Source organism: Rhineura floridana, chromosome 11, assembly GCF_030035675.1.
Source record: "Rhineura floridana isolate rRhiFlo1 chromosome 11, rRhiFlo1.hap2, whole genome shotgun sequence".
Classification (NCBI taxonomy): Eukaryota; Metazoa; Chordata; class Lepidosauria; order Squamata; family Rhineuridae; genus Rhineura; species Rhineura floridana.
Window position 1 is genome coordinate 56,850,231 of NC_084490.1, and position 25,301 is coordinate 56,875,531.

Genomic DNA, 25,301 nt, shown 5'->3' on the forward strand with positions numbered 1-25,301 from the left:
CTGCTATGTGTGTGGGCGTGCACGCGTGCGGTAAACAAGTCTGTTGCCAGTCCAGAGGTTCAGGGGAGGGACCAAAAAAGTAGGGGGGGGAAAGAAACATCTAATAAACAATTATTTGTAAAAAAAAGTGGGGAGAAAAATGTGTGGGAGAGCCCCTAACCCCCTGCCCTGGGCGGTGGTCCACAAACCCCTTTCCTCACGCTGCATTTTTCAGTTCAGGATTTGCAGTTTCTGCTCCCTCTCTTCCAACTAACTCTTTCCATCTTGGGAGTGAAAAGGTCAGCAGCAGTCATGAGATCAGCTGACCAAAGCCGTCTGTCCTGTTGCTCTCGCTGCCGTCTCTCCAACACTCTTATAAGATAGAGACTGAACTTGGCCAATATCCTTCACTGCGTGGACTCTTTATAGCTGCACCTCTTCAACAAACCAGGAACCTCACTGACCTAGCTATAAGGTCACAGGCCTTAATTAAAAAGAATAGCCGTTCCCCATGAACGCACCGCTTAAGTATAGCTTCTTTGAAAGCTCCCTTTTTCTTTCCTGCCCTCACAGCTCTAAGTGTAGGAGTTTGACATCTAGCTTTAAGGCAGCCCAATTCTCTTTGTACCAGAACCTCTTCACCGCAATATTAGAGAAAATGTTTGAGAAGTCTTATGGTGTTCAAGGAAATTTATTTCCAGTTAAAGTGGGCCAAGAATTGTTTTTATTATTCCATACATGCTTCCCAGAAAGAGGCAAAAGCTGTATGAAAATGCAATCGAGCCTAGAAATTTGAAAGCTCTGCAAAGAAGGGCTTGGTGTCTCTCATTAACTCCATAAAATTCAGCCAGACCCAGCTAGGTGGGGCAAGAGGTTCCAGAGAAAGCTATGGCAGAGAAGTCCCCAAACCTGGCCACCCCTGCTCTAATACAGGGATCTTGTGCAGGATCATCTCGGCTGACATGTTTTGACAATTGCCAGTGTCCAGGCCGGTGTCCAGGCTATTGAGGGCTTTAAAAGGGCAAAAAGGCACTTTGATTTGGAAAATGGGAGCCTGCAAACAAACTGGTGCACATGCTTGAAGGGTGAAATAAAGTTGCTCCCCATCAACAGCTTGAACACTGCATTCTGGAGCAGCTGTAGTTTCAAAACATCCTCCAGAGAGCGAGTATAAAGGCTGAATGGCATATATCCTGACGCCACATCTTGTTGGGAGCTAGAAAAAGGCACTCTTGGCCACATTCACCACCCACTCATCCAGTTAAGCTGCAAATCTTCTCTTTCAGAGCAATTGTGAATTAAGTTCCAGTTCATTTTAAAGTTGTATGCCACTAAGTAATATACTGGACACAAAGAGGGGATGGCCAACACTTTCTTGCCATGCTTGTGAGTTTCCAGAAACACTTGACTAGTTCAAGGCTACTTAATTTATACTTTATTTTATTTATACTTTATTTTGTCACACCCAAAGACTGTTTAAAGTGTTTATTCTACACAATATACAAAGATCCTAATATTTGCACTCTTTAAATTATCATCCATGCATCCTCTCATAAAATACAAAGCCAACAAAAGAAAATTTCATCTTTTATGAAACCTAAAAATAAAGATCTTTCTACCAAGGCTAACAGGAAGTTGGCTGAATGGATTGATAGCAATAAAACTAATTAAAGAGAAACAAGATGACCTGTCTAGGAATATCAAGGTTGTTCCCCATCAACCCAAAGCAAGAGAAGTCCCAATCTGAAGATTTCTGATCAGAGATACCCAGCTTTCCATGCACAAGTTAGAGGAAAAAAAGCAGCGCATGGCACAAGTGGATTTTCCCTCAACATTTAAGAGTATTCCCTCTTCTTAAGCAAAAAGAGGGCATTCTAACTTCCCCCCTTTCTGAATTCCTTTTCCCAATCATATTAGCCATCTCCACCTCCCTGCCAAAAGTCACACAAAAAACAGAATTTACCCCATCACAGAAAGTGCCAGATTTGGGTTCAATGCATCACCATGCTTTTTTAAAAACAATTATCATCATTCTTTTTATGTTATTTGAAAAGCCAAAGGAACACCTGAGAGTTAAGTAATCCAGTTGGAATGGACACACATCCTGTTTATTTAAGTAGAGTTTGGGCACGATTTCTTCTTGGATTTGAATCTTCTGTCTTTGACTGATAGAGGCAGGGGAAATTGCCTCCTTTAATGCCATCTCTCATCCAGCATTTTCCCCAATGTCTTTAATGCTCTGTTCTATGCAAGAATATCTGACAGGCATTATTAACATGTTCAAATTGCATCAACATTTGTTAAAAATTGTGCAATCTTTTCTACAAATTGGTCCAACAGGTGGGCTGGGAGGATCACAGAATACTGGACATAAGAGTCTATTCATTTGAAACAAACTCTTAAGATATAGGAATTTGTCTACAAAAATAGTTTTGCTTCCACCCCCCCAAGTGTTTCTTGATCATCTGTCCTTCAAATACTTAAGTGATAACAACTATTAAATATACCTCTAAAGATGTACATAGTAAGAGCAACTGCTCTTTGTTTTGGTATTTTTATGGCAAACCACCTATTCAGTCTTGCTACCAACTTTGCTCCTTTCACAGTATTTCATTTCCTATAATTAATCACAAACAGCAGCATTTAGGTTTTGATGGGATTGGCTAAGAGTGGCAATAACTAGACTATGACAAAAAATTTTTATGTAGTGTCAGTGCCCTGCAAACACAACATGAAAAGCTGGTAGAATTATTGCTTCAACAAGATGCAGAAAGGTTCTAAAGCAAACAAAAAGGGCAAAGAGCTCAGTCACCCCCATCATGGGAGGACAGAATCTGAAGGAGGGTCTTTAGTTTAGCTCCAACATCCCCTTGCCTCCATCTGCAAGAGAAGACCGGATGGGCAGGAAAATACAGGATAGTCCCCCAAGTCTCTGGCTTGTTTGTAGCATGTGAATGACAGCCATAAAGTTCTTAGGGACATAGGTCACTTACATTTCTTGTGCACATTCGCCTCCTTTCTACTGCACAAAATTAGTATTATGCCGGTTTGGAAAAAAAACTCTAATAAATTTTAAAGAAATCCTAGTGTCCGAGTCATTGAATATTGGTGGTGGTGAAATGTGACGTGATGAAAGACAGAAGCCAAGCCAAGCTCTGCTTTGTGGAACAGAAGGGAGCTGGAAGCTGCTGGTGCCGTTTGCTGCTCAGGTTTTAATGAGCAAGATGAAAAAAGGTTCAGTATTAGTTCCCATACCAGTCACTGTGACTCAGTTGTAGCAACTCAGTGACAACTTGGGCCATGTCACAATTGTGCTTTCGCAGCAGCCTGAGGTTAAGGAGCCGGTCACAGAAGCCCATCTCGCTCAGATTGGCTAGAAAGGGGGCCATCTGGTCTTCGGTGGCCACAGGAAGTACCTCAAAGGGTAAAAGAGAGAACTATCAAAACAAGGAAATGTGCATGCAAGCATATGTGTACATCTGGAATTCTTTGGAAATACTTCTTCAAAATCCGTACCCAGGAAATAAATCCCCAGCTCCCTCAGGGGAGGATGGTATCTTGTTATTTTATTACACTTGTATCCCACCTTTCCTTGAAAGAACGCAAGGTGGCACACATGGTTTGAACCCCTTTGCCCCATACTTTATTCTCACAACAGCCCTGAGATATGGCTCACTCTTCCCACTCCAACAGATAGGGGCATTTCAGTAACATAAGGCTTTCACATCATTCTGGTGGGAGAAGCCACCCACCCAGTTTCAGTCCTGCCTGGAGCACCTGCTGCCAAGTACTTTTTTGTGAAGGTGACACCTTGACATCTACCCTCCCTTCCTCCTCCTCTCCCCTGGCTGCACAGCACATGGGAGGGGAGCTTCACCACTCATGCAGTACAGCTGCTTGCCCTATCACTATCTATTAATTTTTAACAGGAGAGAGTGCTGAGTGCTTGTTTCTTCCTCTGTCCAGCCATTGTCAAAGAGAAGAGAGGGCATCAATCAGCATGTCAGCTGCTTGCACTGCAATGGGAGCAATTAAAATTGTCCACTCTGGGTCTGGAGCATAGAAAAGATCTAAAGAGAAGCAGGAGGCTAGTGGCAACTACGCCGAAGAACAAAGCAGATGCAAATTGGGGAAACTTCCCCAGACTCTTGCTGCCCCAGCAAACGGATCCTTTAGATCTGGAGGATTTGGATCCTTCTGCATCAAATACAAGCTCTGCCACTGGTATTGCTGATGGCTCAGGCTGAGGGTTTCATGGGATCGCCTCACCACTACAAGAAAACCCGGTGGCCATTTTAAGTAACAAGCCACATACCTCCGTGGGGGTAGTAATAACTGCAGATTCATGGCTTTTTTACTACCCAAATCTGAGCCACTCATCTCAACTAGGGCTGAGCTGTTCTGTAAGCTGAGGAATGTTTATTCTCCCCCCTCCCCAAATCAGTAGCAGTCTCTTAATCCTGACAACTGTCAATGGAAAAACAAATCAGTTGTTAGAGACATTAGAGCTTCATTCATTTGGGGAGGACGAGGCAAACACCAGGCATCCTCTGTAGATTTTCTCTTTTGCTCCATCTGCCCTCTCCAACATCCAGCATGCTCTGAAGAGGGCATGAAAGAAATCCCTTAAGGTATGTTCAGGGTGTGGGAGGAGCGAACTTGTGGGAGATAAAGATGCTCAGAAGGATCCTGACTCCTGATGAAGCAGAGAATATGAGAGGGAATGGTCTAGAGAAGAGCCCTCCTCATCTCAGCTGTTGCACCCCAAGGACTTTTCCTGCTTTCTTCCAAGACCTTGGATGTCCTCCATTTAGAACATGAATCTGAATCCTTCCAGTTGCAGGAAAGTCAGGTACAGTGGTTAAAGACATTTTCCCCAAAGCCTACACGTGCCCAAACATACTCTCTCTCTTTCCTGGAATCGTCTGAAGAGGTAATGCACACTGAGTGGGCTAAACTTCTCAAAGATAAAGAGTTTTATTATCACCATTGTCAAAAACATTTACTGCCTCATATTCCAAATCAGTCACATAGGAAGCTGCCTTATACAGAACTCGGCCTTTGGTCCACCATCTAGCTCAGTATTGTTTACACTGACAGGCAGTGTCTCTCCAGGGTTTTAATCAACAAATAAAGATGCTGGGGATTGTATGCAAAGGAGATGCTCTATCACAGAGCTATGGCCCTTCCCAATGCTACTGTTAGCAGATGCAGCTATTGGTTCTCTAGCATTTGGATGGTGATAATTCCTTGAGAGGCCAACCAGGAAGATAAGAAGAATGACCGTGCTTTGTGCAAGGCCTACGAGATGTTAGACCTGGTATCTAGTGGCACCTGCCACATCTGTTTTGCCACAGCATGCATTTTGTGGATTAACGAACTGCTGCAGGAGTCCAGTTTGAATCAGTCTAAGCTGCACAAGACCCCTCTTAAGATTATCAAAGACCTTCATGGCAAATGCTGTCATTGACACATTCCAGTTTCTGGCTTGTGTAATTGCAGTGGATGTCACAGTTATGTGCAGTCTGTGGCTTGAAGCAATGGAACACAAATGCTGCTTCCACACCTAACAGTCTGTTGCCTTTCAAAGGGCAAGCTTTAGGGATGCAGTGATTCAAGATATTATGGTGGACAGAAAAGAGAAGCAAAAAGCCATATTATCTGAGTCCAGAAGAGATGAGCACAAGCTTTCTAAGTCAGCAATTCCCCCATTCTATCTAATTTGTATATGGAGCCATTGGGAGCTGTCATTAGGAGACTTGGAATGAACTGCCATCAGTATACTGATAATATACAATTTTGTTTCTCTGTAACATCTGAATCAGCAGAGGCTATGTAAGTTCTGAATCGGTGCCTTGGATACAGTGGTGAGCTGGATGAGAGCTAAAACTGAATCCTAGCAAGATGAAAGCTCTGAGGGCGAGCAGTTCCAACATCCAGAAAATTCCAGTCTTTTTCACTCTTTCAATTCAGCCACCGTAGGGACAAAAGCTTTCTAAATCCACAGTTGCTAGGCATGTATGTCCCCTACTTACAAAGCACAACATCCACCAACATATGCTAATTACCACCCACGCCACCACGGGCACAGCAGCAGGAGAAACTTTCATTACCAGTGCTCCTATCTGGTATATTTTCCTTTGTTAAGCACTACACGCTTGATTACCTATGTCTGTGTGGAAACAGCCTTTGGGAGACAGGTTCTCAAGTGTGTTTTACAGCCTGAGCGATCAAGCAGTAAGATGAATTTTGTGGTTCTAGCATCCCATATCAAAATACCTTTCTTCACTGAGGAAGAAAATGGATTTACCATGAAGGATTCTTCTCCTCAATGGACAGAAAGTATTCTGGCCTGTCTGGGACTGTGATGTTAGGGGTTCTTGTTGCTTCAGAGGTCAGAGAGTTTGGTTGTGACCTCCAAGGATTTTCAGTTCAAGATAATTAAGAGTCCTGGGGATGACGTCATGTTCTGTCTTCTCTCTCTGTTGACAAATGTGCCCCCCCCGGCCCCTTGTTCAATGTGATTCATGTATTGGTAACTTCAACACTGCATTATTGCAATGGGCTCTATGTGGGGCCTGGTCCAGAAACTCCAGGTGGTGCATAATGCTGCAGCTAGACTTGGTGGGGACAGACTACTGCCAGCATGTAACTCGGGTGCTTAAAAGCTTGGGCTGCCAATATGCTACTGAGCCAAGTTCAAAGTTCTTTTAAGGCCTTTAACAATGTGGGTCCAGGATACCTTAAAGACTGCCTAATCACTGAGGCCTTCAAGGGCAGTCACTGTCAGTGATCCTCTAATGACTTGGATGCACACCCCGAATCAACCAGGAGCTGGGTGTTCAATACTGTGGGCCTAATTCTGTGGAACTACCTCCTGGCTGAGATTATACATGCTCCCGCCCCCGGTTGAACATCAGGTGCTTGGTGAAGATCCTTGTATTTCAGCAGGTATTTTAAGTTTTTCTGATTTTATGGTTAATCTTAACTGATTTGATTTTTACTGTGTCTTTTGTTACCTGAGACTATGATACTAAGGGGTATATTGTTGAAATAAATAAAATTGTCTTTTTCAGTCCCTACTTTATTATTTTATTATCTGCAAGAAGGATAAAAACCTTTGATGATGAATGTGGTGTGTGGGTCTGTGGAGTGAGTGGGAATAACTGGGAGTAGCCTATAACATGATACACCCAGCACAATGAGAAGAAGCCTTCGTGGTAAATCCAATGTTCCTATTTCTGAAACTGGAATAAATTATACAAAACAAGTATATTTAAGTTTTGGAATTAGAGTCAGAATGACTAAAACCCTGAAATCTGATAGGATGGGGGTTGCAATATCATTAAAAATAAATAAAAGTAAAGCCATGTAGACCCAGCCACCAGACACAAAAGGCCTGAAAATCCACCAGGCATGCTCCTCCCCACCACAGATTACTTTATACTAGCCAGTCTAACGTGTCACAAAGCAGAGAGCAGATTAGCTGCAGAAAGATGCCTACAGAAGAAATCTGTACTCAAGCCAGCCAGCCAGCCAAACCAAAAACTGCAGTGGAAGGCTAATTTGATGAGGACAGATTCCTTCTGGTTCCAAAGATGGCTGTCATCCCCAGCAGAATTTAAATGAAAAACTCTTCTCTGATGCCGTACATCCTGTTCCTGGTAGTAATAATCCTTGATGCCACATTCTTTCAAGTTCATATTTGCAGCTATGAAAGCTTAGAAGCTTGTTTTCAAGTGCGCACAGTACCAAATTTGTACTTGCAGTGTATCCATGGAGAAACAATACATCCAAACATTGCTCCAAGCCCCTTCATGCCCATTCCAGAGGCAGCATTATTAACACATGAGTTACCTACCTGCTCCATGGAGGGTAGTCCAGCAAACAGTGCCTTGTAAGCGGAGGCAGCCACTGACAAGGCCCCTTTCACTAGGTCACCAGCAAGGCTGTTGCTGTGGGTGTGTCTGCAGAGAAAGTTACAATTTTAAAAGACATAAATAAAAAAGAACCAAGCAGAATCTTACCTTAACAGGGCACATACTGGGGTTTAGCTTACAATTCTTGAAACAAATACACCAAAAGTGAGGATGAACAACTTGGACAGATCCTTCAGAAAGAGAATGCTAAAAGGTGGGTTTGTGTCTTCCATGCCTGTGTATTCTCTATGCTTAAAAAGAATTTCTGCATCAAAAAAAACCAAGATCCTGCGACTTGATCAACATATGAAAGTGCCTGATACCAAGTGAGACCATTGGTCTGTTTAGGTCAGTATAATCTACTTAGGACAGCAGCGGATCGCCAACCCTGCTACCTGCGAGGCTTACATGGAGATGCCAGGGATTGACTGTGATACAGAAACCTTGTTGAAGCTAAGTGGGGTCTGTGGCTGGATGAAAGACTGCTCAGGAACCCAGTGCATGCTCCTTTGAGTTCTACAGAAAAAGGGTTGGGTATGAATGAAAATGAGCAATAGTCCACTCTTAAGATTTCACAAGGCATTTCCCACACATTTTCATGCCTATCTCATTGTGACCCAATTGGATAGAAATTTCTTGTTATTTTTTAAACTGATGTGTTCAAGATGCTGGATTCCTGCTAAGTACCAAATTGCGATTTATTTGTTAAATTTCTATCCCACTTTTCCACCAAAGGGTGCTCAAGGGAGGCTAATAGAAATAATACAAATGTAATAAAAACAGCAATAGAATGCAAAGAAACAAGGCAAGTAAAACCAATGAAAATAATCAGATACAACTAACTGCAACATATTTGCAATATGTACAAGTCAGTTTATGAGCAAAAGGCCTTTTTCCATGAGAAGCAGGATAGATACCATTGACACACAGATCAAAATGATTACCTGGTGAATTCTGGACATGTTGGTGTGTTATTTACATTCCCTGCAGGTAGAAGTTCAGAAACTTCTGCTCCTTGGAACACTGCAAGAGAAATATTGAAAGCCATGAGTAGGACCAGAAGAACCAAATAGTGATAATCAGAAAGATTTCATGGGGAATAGCATTGAATCTATTTAATGAAAGCAGAGCCATGCATGTTAATTTCTCATTACCGTTCCCAGGATTCTTTGGGGAAGCCACGGCTATTTAAATGGCATGCCAGTGCTTTAAGTGTATAGTGTAGATGGGAGCCTAGGTTAGAAGCAATCGCTAACCAATTATCGCTCATGAAATTATAGTACAGTACCTTCTCTTGTTTGGTCAGGAACCCACCAAGGGGCTTCTTCTTCACTGGGAAAACTTGCTTCTTTGGAACCGTTATTTTCAGAAGGGGTCACAGATCTATTATTTTAAAAAAACAAACACCAGGCATTTTTGAAGATAAAGTAGCCACAGGAGAAAGAGCATAATATTTGTTCTTCCGTCGGCACAAACTTCAGAACAGAACTGGGAAAGCACATTCACTAAACCTGAGAATATGTCTACACTAGACATTCAAGCCAGTTCCTTGTAAAATATCTTGCTTAGCTTGGATTTTAGTTGGCTAGATTTGCACACTGGGTCCAATCTCCTCTGGAGACTGCTATGACTACTAGTGTCAAAGAAGTCTTAACATCGATTGCTTTGCTCTTGATCTACTTGGTACCTTGCAGGCTGCGGTTCCAGGATCTGAGGGTTCAGTGGCACATCGTCCAGGGTCTGTGAGGTGGTCAGGATGTCATTGATACTATGAGCTGGGGGGTGGCTCTCTTCTCCAGGACTTGCTGAGGCCTCAGCTACTTTTTCCAAGCTTGGCTGAGAGAGCGCAGAACTGTACATAGACTCTCCCAGAGGACGACTGGTGTCAAAGCATTCTGGGAGGATGATGATGTAATCCTCAGAGGAGGTACAGGATACCTGGCTGCAGACTTCATCCTTAGCATCATCCTCAGCCTCCCCATCACTCAGTTCCTCCCCATCTTGCAGCAGGAGGTTCTCTGGAAGAATGAAGAAATAGTGTTTCACTACAAAGACTACTGCAGTCCTTTTCACTGGGCCTCTGTCAGTCTCCCTTTCACAAGCTTGTCCAGTCCAGAGGTATTGTAAGACGATGACCTTCTCCCCCAAGCCTTTTCATAGGGCTGAAACGGATAAAAGAGACGCCGCATCTAACCCAGAGCCACAAACAGAAACTAGGAGCAATAAAACAGAAGATCTCTTAATCTCTGCTCCAAAGAAAAGTTTCACCATTTCCACTAGCATGCTCTTCTCTGCACTGGCTATAGTTTGAATTCATCCTTCTTGCACATGGGGATCTATTATAAATGCTCTCACCCATGGGGCAGGGAGGCTTTGCCACCCTGCTTTCTCTTCAAAGAGAGAATCTCTAGCCACTTCTCCTTACCAAACTCAGGCTCTTTGGCCACCTCCGTGCCTTGATTCTTGGACTCTTGTTCCTGTGGTGTGGGAACAGGACCGTTTTCTACCCTAATGGGGTCCATGTTGTTTGAGCTGTAGTGGGCAGTATTCTGCAGCACTCGCACAGAACCTAAATCAACAAAAGCACAGAGGAGCACATCAAAACGCCAGGCAGACCTTCCGCACCTGCTATGTGCTCAGCAGGACGACAGATCACTCACCCTGTGAAGACTCTTGCTTCTGTGGGGGCCTGTGGTCAGGTGCAGCATCCAAGGTGAGAGAGCGAATGACCGTTTCACACACAAACTGAGTCCCACTCATGTCTTCCTCTCCTTCCTCTTGGTTAGCTGGATTCTCAGCTTTCCCTTTCCCTACCTGAGCATCTGTAGGATGAGATGCTCTCATTAGCACTTGCCACAAGTTTCAGAACTTAGGCAGAGGAGAAACACAGCAGCATCCTAGGAGCTGGGAGCTTGGTTTTCATCCTCTGTAACCACTTTCAGCCAACCTAAATATCACACAGAGACTTGATACAATGGGATACCTCCAGTCTGATACTTCAGGCCACCAGATCATCAGGATAAGCAAGAGCACAATTTATTCCTGGGTGCAGATTTCAGCATCCTAAACATCTCAGCTTTCATTAAAAAAGAAGAAAAAGCATGTACTTTTAGGCTTTATTAAAGTACTAAAATAGGCTTCAAATGGTTTGGACAATGATTTGGTGAAGTCTCAGAGACAGGGCAGGCTGGGCAAGACCTTCCAGTTGTCAGGGGATGAAACGTAGTTCCTTGTCCTTTCCCATAACTAGCAGAAACATTTAATATACTGAATTGCTGAGATGCCTACCAAATGATGAGAATATGCATCGAATACAAGGCTGCTGTGAGCCTTTCTGTATTGCGGGTTGTCCACAAACCAGGAGGATGTGAACCCCACCTCCCCAGGGATGGACAGCTTTGCTGATTTTTCTTCACTTAAGTATACCCATATTTATCCTTTGCTACCAAGCCTGTTAAACATGAAAGCCTTTGTACCCTTTCTTGGTGCAAGGTGGATAGGATGATTGCCTGAAGATAGATCTGAGAGGATGAAGATTGTAATGGCTGCTGATATCATGAACACATTGATATATCTCTAAGGCCATTTTCTGAATCAACTATGAGGATGAAAGGGTGATTGGGGCACTCTCCCCCAGGCAAAAGGCTGCACGTTTCTCAAATGCAGTTTATCAGTCAGTATCTCTCCCACTGTAGTGGCTCAGGGGGAGAAGGTGGAAGAGATACTTCCTAAGGTGTAGGACGGGGTGAGGAAACTCAGGCCTGGGGGCTGAATGCCCCTACCCAGGCTATACCTTGTTGGAATAAGCAAATGTTGCATGTCCCCTTTAAGGGATATTTGGGGAATATCCCATGTACCTGTTTTACCATGATGTAACTTCCTAATGGGTGGGGTTACTTACCTGACTTCCTCCTCCTTTGTCTTGGGGGATTTTTGAATATTCTCCATTGCTGATCTATCCATCATTGAGAGAGGCCGCGCGGCACAGATGCTCCCTCTGAGAGCATCAATACTAAACCACTAAAATGAACTGAGACTCCTATTTTCTTTCTTCTAAGCTAGAGCCTATGTTCCTAACATACGAGGGCGTAAGTAAACATTCTTTTCTATTACCTAAAAGATTGTGTTTGTTGTTGTTTATATAGAGAAAGGTGGGGCTGATTTATTCTCATTCCGCTGCTTGTATTTTTATATCTCTTCTAAGAAATAGGACCAACCAAATTAGTTCCTATTTCTCTCTGGTATTTTTATAATACCAAACATACCTGGCTCTCTCCCAGGGCCATGTCCCCTACATAGGCTACATCCTTCACTGCTCCACTTGGCTAGAATGTGTGCACATGCGCATGCATATAAAACAGTGACTTTTGCATGGCTGGAATGTGCAAAGGTAAGAGCCACATCAACTGCCCACCTAGTTGTTCCGCTGGTCCTGCCCATCCCTGGTATGTGGGGTCCCTGTAAGGTTGCCCATGAAGAAATGCGGCCCTTGGGCTGAAAAAGGTTCCCAACCCCTGGTGTAGAGCATTTGAAAAGCTAAGCTAAATGCAAACAACTTTGCTTAGTTTATTCAGGTTGCTCAGTCTGCCTTCACTGGCACACACTGCAGTTTACTTTCCCAGAGTATACGCAGCCTTACAATCTTATGTCAGCATTGCAAAAGCTATCAGGCAAGACCTCCCAGGTTCCAGAGGCAGCAGCTTTGGCGCAAAGCTAGTTTCCAGTAATTAAAAAAAAAACTTCAGGTGGCCAGTGATGCAGTTGATGGGAGAGAGGCTGAAGGTTTTGGTTGACAGCAAGCTCAAAGCAACGGGGTATCACTTGGAAGCATTTCAATACTCCTCACAGCGTACCAGGCAGTGGTTTACATGTGCTCCCCTCACTCTCCTCTTGTATCTTGTCCAAGCCAGCCTCTCCCAGCAGGAAACTGTCATGGGGCAGGGGTGACATGTATGGAGTCATGTCTAGAAGAGGAAAGCAAGGGAAGATGCCAACAGAAAGAATAGCAACCTGCTCTTGAGATTCTCAAAACTATTTTTGTGAACCCGCTCAAGGGCTTAATTTGTATGGGTGTAGGCATCCAAATCTGCCTGGAATGGTTCCAATTAGGCAGTGATTTCCTGCAATTACTTAGTGGTGAATGAAATGCACTCTGCACATGCTCAATAGGGCAGCACAGCTCAGATTTAAGCCTGAAGGAGTTACAAAGTCATCATCTTCTGCCCATCATTTGATGGGTCCTGTCCATCATTTGAAACGTTTGCACTCTTGGACACAGCTAAAGAACTGTATAAATTATTCTTAAGCCCTGTATGGCATCAACACAGGCAAAGCGATCAGGAAGCCCAAGACAAGGAAATGCTGGCCTAGCTACATGGCACTACAGACAAGACAAGCATATCCCTCCCAACTGACAGTCCCAGTAACAACTCCATGCCACAGAAAAATAGCCCAGCCCAGCATGGAATCAACCAAGGTATGCAAAGGTGAATTGCCAGAGCATCTGCCCTGCTGTTCTGATGAGTCAGTGCTGGTTCTAGGTTTGGGAGGTGGCAGCAGCGGCGGGGGGGACCATGGACAAAATGCTCTCAGTGAGCCTGCCTTCTTTACTTCTCTAGTATTGAAAGGGGCAAGTAACAAGCAGCAACTGCAAGAAGCAGGAAGACCAAAAGCCTCCAGGGATTGACAGTGAGGCCCCAACTGGAGTTTGGGTCCTGACAGGTGCCCAGTGATGCCAACTCCTGACTCTGGCCCTGGATGGAGTGCTAGACAGGCATCTTGTGGGGAAACAGGGCAAGGACATACCCAACACAACTACCATTCATAAGCCTTCTAGGGTGGAGATAATACTTACCAACTGGAGTGTTGTGTGGAACCTGCTCCAGTTCTTGCACTATGTTAATATCCAGCAATTCAAAGGATAGCAAGTCCTAAAAAGGAAGGAAGGAAACCCAAGAATTCAAGTTAGAGGATGAAAAGAGATCGACAAGCTATCTTCTCCCTCACTGCCCCCACCTAGTCAGCTCGACACAAATGTTTGTTACGTCTGCAGCATGGCTAGACTGTTTTCCCTTAAAATCTTTGGTGTTGAAGGGCAGAATAAAAATGAAATGAATAAATTGATTTTCTGTGAATCTCACTCCCGGTCTCCAAGTGCAGCTTCTGTCTGAAATTTCACCTGAGCTGTGAGAAGGTCAACTGATGGGATGTAAAACTCTCTAGCACTGAGGATGCTCTTCAGCTTTGGTGCAGCAGCACGGCTGGCCAAACCTCCCTTCATGGCACTATCAGCAGTTTGCACCTTGAACTTTGAGGGTATTTCCTGCAAGGAACAAAAGCAATATTGGAAGCAGCACAGAGATGACCCCCGAGGTAAATAGCCTCATCCTAATTTAACACAAGCAAGCACTCAATGTTATGATTTATGCAGTGCCATCAACATACATCGCACTGTCTTGGGTCATTAGAGTTCTATTTTGTTGTTCAGGCTTCCTGTCAAAAACAGCATAGTGAAAACATAGAAAACACAGGATTATGGAGAGCCTGTGTTGTGTCAGGAGACTGAATGAATAATGTTGTTGTTGTTGTTACGTGCCTTCAAGTCGATCACGATTTATGGTGACTCTATGAACCAGAGACCTCCAAGAGCATCTGTCGTGAACCACCCTGTTCATATCTTGTAAATTCAGGACTGTGACTTCCTTTATGGAACTAACCCATCTCTTGTTTGGTCTTCCTCTTTTACTACTCCCTTCTGTTTTTCCCAGCATTATTGTCTTTTCTAGTGAAGCATGTCTTCTCATTATGTGTCCAAAGTATGATAACCTTGGTTTCATCATTTTAACTTCTAGTGATAGTTCTGGTTTAATTTGTTCTAATTTCATCATTTTAACTTCTAGTGATAGTTCTGGTTTAATTTGTTCTAACACCCAATTATTTGTCTTTTTTGCAGTCTATGGTATGCACAAAGCTCTCCTCCAACACCACATTTCGAATGAGTTATTTTTCTCTTATCTGCTTTTTTTCCACTGTCCTAATAATAGGCCCTAGCTATCTTGGACTTGATGGTATATGGCAGACTGCATAGAAAGTTTTCAGAATCCTGCAAAAACACAGAATGACATATTGAAAGCAAGCTACCATTTTTGGGTTTTTTTTGCAGAAACACATGCAACTTCCAAATTAGTTCAAGTGCATGCATGCTCCACTTAGGAAGATAGGAAGCTGCTTTATACTAAGGCCACATTCACACCATACATTTCCCCCACTATTATTCCACTTTACAGTCGTGACTTCCTCCAAAGAATCCTGGGAAGTGTGGTTTGTGAAAAGTGCTGAGAGTTGTTAGGAGACCCACATCTCATAGAGCTACAATCCTGGATTTCCCCGGGAAGAGGAACTGATTATTAAACCATTCTGAGAATTGTAGCTCTGTGAGGAGAATAGGAGTCATCTAATAACTCTCAGCACCCTTCACAAACTATGTTTCGCAGGATTCTTTGGGGGAAGCCATGAGTGTTTAAAGTGGAATAGTAATGTAATAAATATAGGGTGTGAATGTGGCAACAGTCAGACCACTGCTGTACCTAGCTCAGTACCGTCTACACCAACTGGCAGCAGCTCTCTAGGGTTTCAGAGAAAAGTCTTCCCCAGTCCTCCCTGGAGAGGACACAGACTAAATTACATACTCTTTGCGCCAACTGTTTTTTTTTAAGTCAATGAAGAAGGGAGACTGAGATAAACCAACGGAGGCATGCATGAGACAGTTACTAACTGGGTGCTCTCTGTTGCCTGGGAGGCCTTGCCAGCCACTGGCTGAATGGGTCCGATTTTTTGGGCTGCTCAAAAACATTCTAACTACTGGGAAAGGGAAGAGCAAGGTGTCTGTGACAGAATGCTACCCAACAGCACAGCTTTCCGATAGGGGATAGTTTGCCTGGGATAAAATTCATGCTGGACTGTTTGTTGTTGACACAAAATGCTTGGGCTACGATTAGGTTAAAGGCTGGGGAACAAGTGGGAAAAGGGCCCAGGATTAGGGGTGCCCAGAGGCATGGTGGCTGAAGGTAGGTAGCTGTATGAAAATTTGTGGTACAGCGACAGCTAGGTCTTATTGAACCATATACAATTATTATTGCAAATACAAAGAATCTGCTGAACATTGATTTGTTCCCAATAATTCAGAAAGTCGTAAGTAGAGGACAGCTGGCTAACTGAGCTAAGGAACCTGAATAAGCCTGGGAGACAAGAATATGTGGGAAGCAGAGGATCAGGGGCCTGAGGGGAAGGACGGGTGGAAGAGACAAATCTGAGGGAAGTGAAGTGGTATGGAGAAAGCAGAACTGGGGGTAAAAAACTTACATAGGCTCAGGGACACAAGGGGCTCACCTCTTTCTTACAATGGGATCGGCCTTTCTTACAGAAACCAGACATCAGTTTGTCATTCTCTGGGCAGTCAGTGTTGGAGGAGGAGGGATCTACCACAATGCTGCACCAGATCCTGGGCCCAAACTGCTCCCCCCTGTGTGATAACCGCCAATGAGATGTGTAGGTTCCTTCCACTGGGGGGGCTACAAACTCCACAGAGACAACGCCCTCTTGCCCAGGTAGCAGGGAGGGCACAGTTACATTCTTCTTGTCAGAGGACACCAGAGTTAAGTTGCCCCACATGAATTTCAGCTGAAAGATGGAGACAGAGAAAACACACACAAAAGGCGATTACTTCCTCCTCAATTCCCATCAAGCATTTAAAATGAGCCTCATGCCCTGCAGGTATCTGTTACCAGTGGGATAGTTTCTAGTCTATTTTTGCAACAAGCAAGCCAGTATAGTGTGTCAGATTGGGAGACCTGGGTTCAAATGCACTGAGTGGGTCATTCAGACAGACATATGATCGGGGGGGGGTTAACGGGATAAGAAAATACCAGAATCCTACAGAATTTGGGCCAATTACCCACTCAACCCTCAGTTTTTTCACCCAATGTCCCCCAAGTCTATTGTAAGGAATTAACTAGATAGCTTTGGAGACAAAGAACTAAAGGCCAGCAAACCAAGCGGGCAAAACGACTGAGAGGCAGTTCACACACTGTTCTGGATTAATTCCCTATATATTTGGCTGGAGGTATCTTTTAAAATAATGGTGTTTTAATCTAGGGCAGATACATTCAGAAACAATGTCAGTGTGTTGTGTGGAGCAGTTAGGGAAAAAAACAGTAATTTTACCTGACAGACCATGCTCCCACACTGTTTTGCTCATCAATGCTTTCATACGGTATTCTGAAATTAATTCTTCAATTTTGCATTTGCTCAGCAGCAAAAGTGAGCAAATAAGGCAGGGATGGGGAAACGGGGGTTCTCCAGATGTGGCTACAACTCCCTCTGACTGCAGCAATCATGGCCAACGGTCAGGAATGATGGAAGCTGTAGTCCAATAATATCTGGAGGGCCACAGCTTCCCCAGATCTGAACAAAAGGAAACTTTTTGCCTTGTGCCATAAAGAGTCTGGCCAATGCCCCTGATCTGTTGTTGGCTGGCTGAGAATCAAAACCAAGCTGTCACCCAAATAATTTATAGGGATAGGAAAGAGATAGCATGAGGGCTCTGTCCTGAAACACATGAAATAAGGAAGTTTGTCTTGCGCAGCGTGCCTTTCTGTTACCACTGAGTAACATCATGTCTGGGCTGAAGAGTGTGGAGGAAGAGGGCCTGACCTGTAGGGACATATGAGCTCCAGCACACATCTTTACAATCGAAACATTGAAACACACCTTGGTGTCGGAGCTCCACTCCATGTTGCCAGTATTCCTCATGCGCCAATGCTTGATGAAGGTTGTCCTTGGCTGGAGGAGCGTTCCATCTGGCAGATTCTCATCCACAAAGGCAGCACTCAATGTAGGGACAACGACTGAGCAGCCTTGGAGAGGACTGCAAATAGAGGAAGCAGTCCGATGTTACTCATCTCAAGCTTAGTGTAGGAAAAGCCACCCCCTCTCCTTATGGAAGGCAGGTCTGACGTTTAAAGAACCTGAATTTAAGAGCAGATCTACACTACAATGACTCTCCAAACCAAAGTACTCTGGAGCATTAAGTCTAAGAAGGGACCAGGGATCTTGAACAAAGAATCCTCAGCAGCCAAATGCATAAATCCTATGGTTCAGACGGAACTCATAAATAAGTTACAAAGGCTGGAAAAGCTGCAAAACTTCATACACAGCCCATACCTTGGCTAGGGGATAGCATGCCCCAGAAGGACTCGGGGTCCGCCAAAATCCAAACATGAGAAGGAAACTGAGCCCCCTCCCCACATGCCCCAGTCCCATAGGTTGCTCACAGAAGTGTATTGGGTTGCAGGCTCTCAGATTTGGCAGTTGTCAGGCCGGCGTTGTCTAGCGTATGGACAGAGTTCCACAGGTGAATCTTTCGATGCAGCTTCATCTGCTTCTTGAGTTCCCGCACCTCAGCTTTGCGCTGCTTCTTCTCTGCTCGCAAGTGCTGCTTCTCTGCCTTCAGGAAACGCTTGTCCATCTGTTTCTGAAGCCTGGACAGATTGAAAGACCCTTAAAAGGGGCACTCTCTGCATACCCAAAGCCAGACCTAGGCCATTATTAGCAATTAAGTTTCATCTTCAGCATCAGAAGGGTTGTAGTGATGAAATCATTGATGTGCCTTTCATTCAAGAGAACTAGAAAGAACAGGTGGAGGCTGCTGATGCCATTTCTTTCAGCTGGGCTTAGCATCACCTCAAAAGGTCTCTTGGGTACCAGCGGAGCACCTCACTGGCTGACTGCAAATAGGGACATGGACATTCTACATGAGGGATGGGCAACCTATGTCAGGCCAGCTGTTTGTTGGACTTCAACTCCTATCAGCCCCAGTCGGCATGGTCAGCGATGATGGGAGTTGTAGCCCGTCAACATCTGGTAGGCCACAGGTTTCCTGTCCCTGCTCTGTATAGTAGACTGCTGGATGTCTACTGGAGAGAGGGAGAAATAGGGCCTCTCCACTCAGTTGAAATACTAGCTCCATCAGGCTTCTCCTTCAACTATCATCTATTAGCAGCTATTCCATCAGGCTACTGGAGAGGACAGAGATAGGACTGCATGACCACTGAAAGACCAACAACACTTGCTTTTTCCTCTCACTAAAGTAGCGCCTGAGTTTGTTTTTTCCCTCCTGCCTCCCACTTGTTTTTCCTCTTGTATTGTGTCTTTTATACTGTAAGCCTGAGGACTCTCTTTAACATGGACATTTGTAAGCTGCTCTGGGAGTCTTTTTTGACTAAATAATGGGATAAAAAAACCTGAATAAATAAATAAGCAGTAGAGGCAGCCATAGCAAATGCTTCCCTTTCTCACCATCAACATTACTGAGGTAAAACCTCAGCCAGTTTGAGCAAGGGGAGGGGGGGTAAGAGACACACAGCACACAGGTAGGCACAAATGGTTCAGAAACAGAAGGACAAAGAACAAAGGAAGTATGGTGGAAACTGAACTTCACATAATATTTTGAACTTAGCCAGATCCTTTACTGCAGACCTCTGGATAGTCCTCTACTGGTTTTCATAATTGTGTGTTTATTCACTACTGATACACATCACAAAGATGCAAGCAGGCTCATGAATTTAGAGTAAAACTAAGGAGGTTGATTGCTTACCTGACTTGTTCCAGAGCGGCAAAGCGAGGTGAAAACTGCCCAAGATTATAAGTCTCCGAGATACATAGTACAGGTCTCCGTAGCTTCAAAAGCACATGGTTAGGGTCATGGGCATACATCCCTGCTTCACACAATTCACAAATGCTATAGGATGGGCACACACTGCAAGGAGAGGTAAGGTTGTGGGTTACTGAACAGCTTTTTAATCTTTACCAACTAATTCTTGTTAAGATGCAATGGCAGACTTGAGAAAAGACAGGAATAAAATAAAAGTAATATTGCTTTTCTTAGCATGCAGGCTAAAAGGTATTACTTTTCATAAACTGTTGTCTGCTTGTGAGCATCAGCTGAGCTACTGAGATGCCATGAAATGTTCACAAATATTCTACCTGCTCAGGTGAAGGTGCCAGCAAAATAATTCTGAAAACAGTGCAGCTTTTGTAAGAAAACTGAAAGATAAATTTGGATAGGAGGTTGACGGCTGGGAAACTGGACAGAAGACCTAAAAGTTGAAGGACAAGGGACAATAGACTCCTGGATGACAACTACTTTCCTAGCAGGGTTTAGATGGTGGTCTCATCTTTTAAAAAATACTATAGGTAAGCTCTGCTGTCATGTTTCATGGTTGCCAAAATAGAGAAGCATCAGGAAGGGACAGACATCTGTGAGAATTCCTCCACTGGTTTGTCCAACTTTCTTTATGTTTTTTTTTTTTAACTGAGGATGGCAAACGGAAGGAAGACAGGTCAAGACAACAGATTACAAAACAAAAAGGCAAAGGTGCCAGTGAGAAGAGGGATGTAAATACCACTGGAGTTCCTCTCCCAATCCACCTTGGAGGTGTTGTCCAGTTTGCCTTGGCTTCCATGGTTTCTCCCATGTTCTCAGGCTTCATTTTGGTTGGACGTAAGGACTAGAAACCCGATCTTTTGCATTAACCATATACACCCACAAATACCCACCAAGAGTCTTAGGATGCCAAATTCTGACATCCTGGGCATAAAGGACAAACAGAGCCACACAATTTTGCACTTTCATCCTTCTGCCCACATCATACCTGCATTGATAGCGAATGCCCACAATGGGAGTCTGACAGTTACTGCAGGAAAGAAGCCAGTCAAAGGGGTTCCCTTGCACCAAGGGGCTCACAGGAGCTTGGTGTGTAGAGCTGCTCAAGGAGCTGGGGAGCTGGCTGGAAAGGAGGAGCTTCTCACTCAGCTTCTGTTCAAGCGTTTCAACAGTCTCTTGAACCACTTGCTCCCGGAACTGGAAAGGGGGAAAAGGTGTACCCTGAGCAAGGTCACCCAGTTCCTCTTCAAAAGGTACTCCCTACTCTACTCCCCGATCCCAGAATTAGTACATGCAGTCATACGCTAGAACTGACAGATGGTACGTACATTGATGACCAAAAAAAAGTTAGTATTGCATGCAGGACATACATTGCTAGAGAATCCAGGACACAACAATAGCCATAGTTATATGCTTTTGGTTACCACATACACTATCAACGGGGGATGGATCTGCTAGCATTCCCAAAAACATTCTGCCCTCCCCTTGATCCCACTGCAAACTCTAAGACTAAGTGCTCTCTTAGCGATACCAGCCAAATATAGTGTGCATTGATGCAGACTGGAATTTGATGTGGTGTCATATCAAATTTCAACTTCAGTGCCAAGCTCCATCTACGTCAAGGAAGCACAAGTGGGGAAAAAGCTTGTAGTTCTCATGGCCTGCTTGACGTCCCTCCATTGTCCCCTTTCCAAAGCTTCTTGCTCAAAAGACAAATAGAAATCCAGGGGAAGAGGTACTCACCCTTTCCAAGTAGCTTGTGAACCACTCCGGAGGAGCCTCGGTGGGATGGTGCCCATTCTGGGGAGACTAAAAAAAATAAATAAAAATGCTGCCACACTCTTTAACACAGAACTTCCTCGTACCCATTCAAAATCAACTTGAGAGACAGATCAAACAAATACACAACTCTTCAACGTGGTAAATGCTGTTTTTCCTCCAAATAATAATACAAAGCAGCATATAAGTGGCATCTCTGTGTTTGCAGAGAGGTTGCCTGAAGATTTGTCCCATGTATTCAGTTACCTTAGTTTTGGAAAAGCCCAATGCAGACAAGCATCTCTTACTACTTCCCAATGAGTAGAAACATGGCTGGAGTTTGCAGAAAACAGAACTATCAGTTTGCCAGTATTGGTAAGAGAGTAATAGGGTGCTGTATTATACCTGTCTATTGGAAGCACATATACTAGAAGCATAGAATGACATTAAGTAGAAAGCGTCTGGTCAACATGGTAGCTCCAGGTGCCCAAAGGACACATATTTTGGTCCTACCTGTTTCTTCCCATTCTCTCTTTCAGTGTCTTTATCCTGTGCCAAGGTCTGAGGGAGCATGGAATAGTGGGCAAGGGGCTTCCTCCCATCCTTGGGATTATGGATTTTCTCAGTCTTCTCAGGGGCTTGCTGGGAAGGCATACCTGAAGGAGCACTTGTTTCATAAACATTCATCTGTAGCCGATTGCCTTGCTTCACTGCAATCTAATGAAAAATCTTGCAATAAATATACTTTTACAAGCATGCACACTCTCTAATGAATCACATGCATGGCTTTTTTATGGAGACAAAGCCAAAAATGCAAGTCACATGCCAACCTCGAATCAGCTGATTTTATTCTTCAAAGCAAACACAGCCATTGGGAGTTAGAACACACACACACACAACACAGGAATAGAGCAAAGTAGAGGTCCTGAATCCGAGGCTATGGAACGGTGTCTGTTTCATTTCTGTAAGTACCTGGCAACACAACCAGGAATAAATGAACCCCAGAAGCAGAGTTAGGAAATAACAAATCAAAAGAAAAACTTCTAGAAGGCAAGAATCAGACATCATCCACAAGACAGCTACAGGGCGATTTGACAAGTTAATGATTCTCCCTTGATGTGTGGCCTTGGTCAAGTAACTTTTCTCTGATTTAATTCCATCAACTTACAAAATGGGAATTAATAATAAGGAGCTCTCACACAGGGTGGTTTGCAGGACAAACACCCACCCACAAAAATGATTTAAATGGACTTTGATTTGCAAAGTATATGTAAGACAGAGGACTAGAACCTTGAAGCATGACAGGGAGCCAACATAAGAATGTGGAGAAAAGTAATGTGATCAGAGTTATAAGAGGAAAAACAGCTTAGCAGATGTGTCCGGAACCAACTGGGGAGAAGTTAAGGCAGGAGTAGAGCTATGGCAGTCCACCTAAGATGAGATTAGTGCACAGGCAAATGTTCACAAAAGTGTTGTGCTGATTCACAAGAACTATACACCACTCTGGAATGCATCAGTGTGTGTTAGTGTGGCTGTTTTCAACTACGCTGAAGTACAATTAACACAGTGACTCAAGAACCATCTCCTCAAGTATGCTTTATGTTACAAGAACAGCCCTGTCAGGCTTAACGTGACAGACATGAAGCAAATACTTGATTTAGAAAATGTGGAGGCAGTATTCAATGGAGTAGTTTTCGTAGGATTTTTGGATGTGCAATGGAAGTTCTACTCCCTCTCCTTGTATACCCCTTAAACCTGTTCTGGGTTTTCCCCCAGCCCTCCAGACCGGACTTGAGGAAAGTGCGAGGAGGGAGGGGGGGGAAGTACCATTGTGCAAGTGGAAATCCTTGTGCTAACAGAATGAGTGCACTGGATACTGCCCTGGGTCTTTAGAACATATGGTGAAAGCCTTTTGTTGCCACCCACATTACAGATTTCATGTAAGGTAGCCTGTTAACATTTTACTGAATGCTGGGTAGAAAAATCTAAAAATTATTTTGACAGGGCAGACCAACAGCAACAGTGTGTCACAAGCAGATATACCAGTGAAGGGGACATTTCAAATTTGCCCCCACTCCCATTGTGTTTCAGATGTGAAATTTACATGAAATCAGTGCCTCTACAGCCAAGAGATACATCACTCCCCAATGAGCTTAAGGCACAAGTCTAAGGAGCAACATCGGTAAAACCTGACAATCCTGAGAAAAATGGAAGAGATTTCCACAGATTCTTCCCACACCAAATAATGTCCAATATTTTGTAGCTGTACTGTTGCAAAAATAGCCAGAAATGCTGGCCACATGTTACCTTAAGAGCTTCTTCATATTCTTCTGAAAAGAGAGGGGGGGGAACACAGTGAGCATCGTCACATCCAGATTACAGTGAAACACACATAAGCACATTTTATAAATCTGCATTCACAGCTAGCTAAATTCATCCTATGCTTGGTAAATATACTGTATACTACTAACAATTGCTTTCTTTCTGGCTGCTGTGTGAAAAGCCCCTTCCCCAACTCAAGGACCGTTCAAGCATGTGAGTGGAAAACCCCTACTTTCATTCTGCTCTGCATGGGCTGACTTATTTCAGACTAGCTACTATTATGAAGCGCAATCCATGTCCTGAGCTTCAAATGTAAAAAACTTCATCTTGAAGACTTTAATAATAATAATTGCAGTGCAAGTGCATCACATTTCAGCTTTCCTTCCATTTTGAAAGCATTCAGATTTTATACTCATGAATGAGTTAATGAGGCCCAAGTATGTATAAACACTTGAGTTTTACTTACTCACAATGGCAAAAAAAAAATCAATAGGATGTTGAGAGGCTAAAAAAAGACAACAGAAGCTGGTACTTGCCTATCGTCTGTAAGCCCTACTTTCATTTGCTATTGGCTGTGCTTCTGTGATGTCATGGAACAAATAAATAATGTTTTAAAAGGAACTAATAATTTTCTGTGAGTGGTGTGAAATGTTACTTTGGCTTGGAAAGACCACATATAGGGTTCAGGGACAGGAGGCGCTATTGTTCATGGTTAGAAGGATGAAGGAGACAGAGGTGCAAAGCAGACCAGGAAGGGTGCAGGAAAGACAGGAAGGGAAAAAAGGCTATATACAGAGCACAGAGGCCAGGAGGTGGATATTGATTTGAGTGAACCTGTTAAATATTTGGCTGCAAGTTTTAAGTGTAGTTACATAAATGGAACCCAGAAACTCTACAGGCAGAAAACCTACTTCCTATCTGTAAATGAGAAACACTGAGACAACCACACATCTTCACTAAACGCAGTCTCCTTTACAAGAAAGTGAGGCATGCTCTCCTGTGTATAACAATGGCAAGACTATTTGTTCTTGAATTTCCCCCCTACAGGAGTACTTAAAGCTGTGTCCTCTCTGCAGAGAAATGCACCTGAGGTTCCTCATCAGATGTTAAAGCAAGCAAAGGAAACTCACCTGCAGTATTGACGGACACCTGTGAAAAGAAACCAGGAATAAATTATGGCCTTTTTCCTGCTGCTAGTCACAGTCACTCCTCTAAAACTAAAAGGGGATTTCTCATCCAGGATTTCAGAGCTGCTGCTGCCTGATTCTTGCCACCATTCTTGTTGTTTCTAGCCTCTCTCCATCACATCATTAGCTTGCTTTGATTCTTCCCATAACCCTGCAGATCTATGCAGCAAAGAACTGCCCAGCCCAGTAGTTCCATCTAGACACCTAGTGTTTTCAGAAGATTGCACCAAGGGCCCCTTAAAGAAATCTATGTGGACAAACGTTATCAAAGTCTGATCCTCTGGGTAGCCTTCAGATTCCTATTCACTACATATATGGACTTCTCATCAAGAGGGACTCTCTTCTAGGGTGACATTGGTGCAGGCTTCAGTTCTGAAGCAGCACCAATGGCAATGAAATGGATTGGCCTGAGAA

At 43.8% G+C, this 25,301-nt stretch overlaps 1 protein-coding gene across 5 annotated transcripts in view; it reads right to left on the reverse strand.

The window, feature by feature from the left end:
- Window positions 1-1,402: 1,402 nt before the first annotated feature.
- NBR1 (NBR1 autophagy cargo receptor) overlaps window positions 1,403-25,301 on the reverse strand; it is a 30,454-nt gene continuing 6,555 nt past the window's right edge. For 2 of the 5 annotated variants that reach the window (XM_061590184.1, XM_061590186.1), the window contains exons 4-22: window positions 24,831-24,849; window positions 23,686-23,708; window positions 21,892-22,095; window positions 21,364-21,429; window positions 20,609-20,817; window positions 19,552-19,713; window positions 18,230-18,436; window positions 17,667-17,823; window positions 16,287-16,577; window positions 14,077-14,220; window positions 13,753-13,828; window positions 12,752-12,862; window positions 10,559-10,720; window positions 10,324-10,467; window positions 9,586-9,916; window positions 9,187-9,281; window positions 8,843-8,921; window positions 7,841-7,946; window positions 1,403-3,395 (exon numbers count right to left, since the gene is read on the reverse strand). In XM_061590184.1, coding sequence (XP_061446168.1) covers window positions 3,222-3,395; window positions 7,841-7,946; window positions 8,843-8,921; window positions 9,187-9,281; window positions 9,586-9,916; window positions 10,324-10,467; window positions 10,559-10,720; window positions 12,752-12,862; window positions 13,753-13,828; window positions 14,077-14,220; window positions 16,287-16,577; window positions 17,667-17,823; window positions 18,230-18,436; window positions 19,552-19,713; window positions 20,609-20,817; window positions 21,364-21,429; window positions 21,892-22,095; window positions 23,686-23,708; window positions 24,831-24,849 — 2,760 coding nt within the window. In that variant the 3' untranslated portion in view covers window positions 1,403-3,221. The remainder of the gene's footprint in view (window positions 3,396-7,840; window positions 7,947-8,842; window positions 8,922-9,186; window positions 9,282-9,585; window positions 9,917-10,323; window positions 10,468-10,558; window positions 10,721-12,751; window positions 12,863-13,752; window positions 13,829-14,076; window positions 14,221-16,286; window positions 16,578-17,666; window positions 17,824-18,229; window positions 18,437-19,551; window positions 19,714-20,608; window positions 20,818-21,363; window positions 21,430-21,891; window positions 22,096-23,685; window positions 23,709-24,830; window positions 24,850-25,301) is intronic. The other 3 variants (XM_061590188.1, XM_061590187.1, XM_061590189.1) reach the window with 3 other exon arrangements.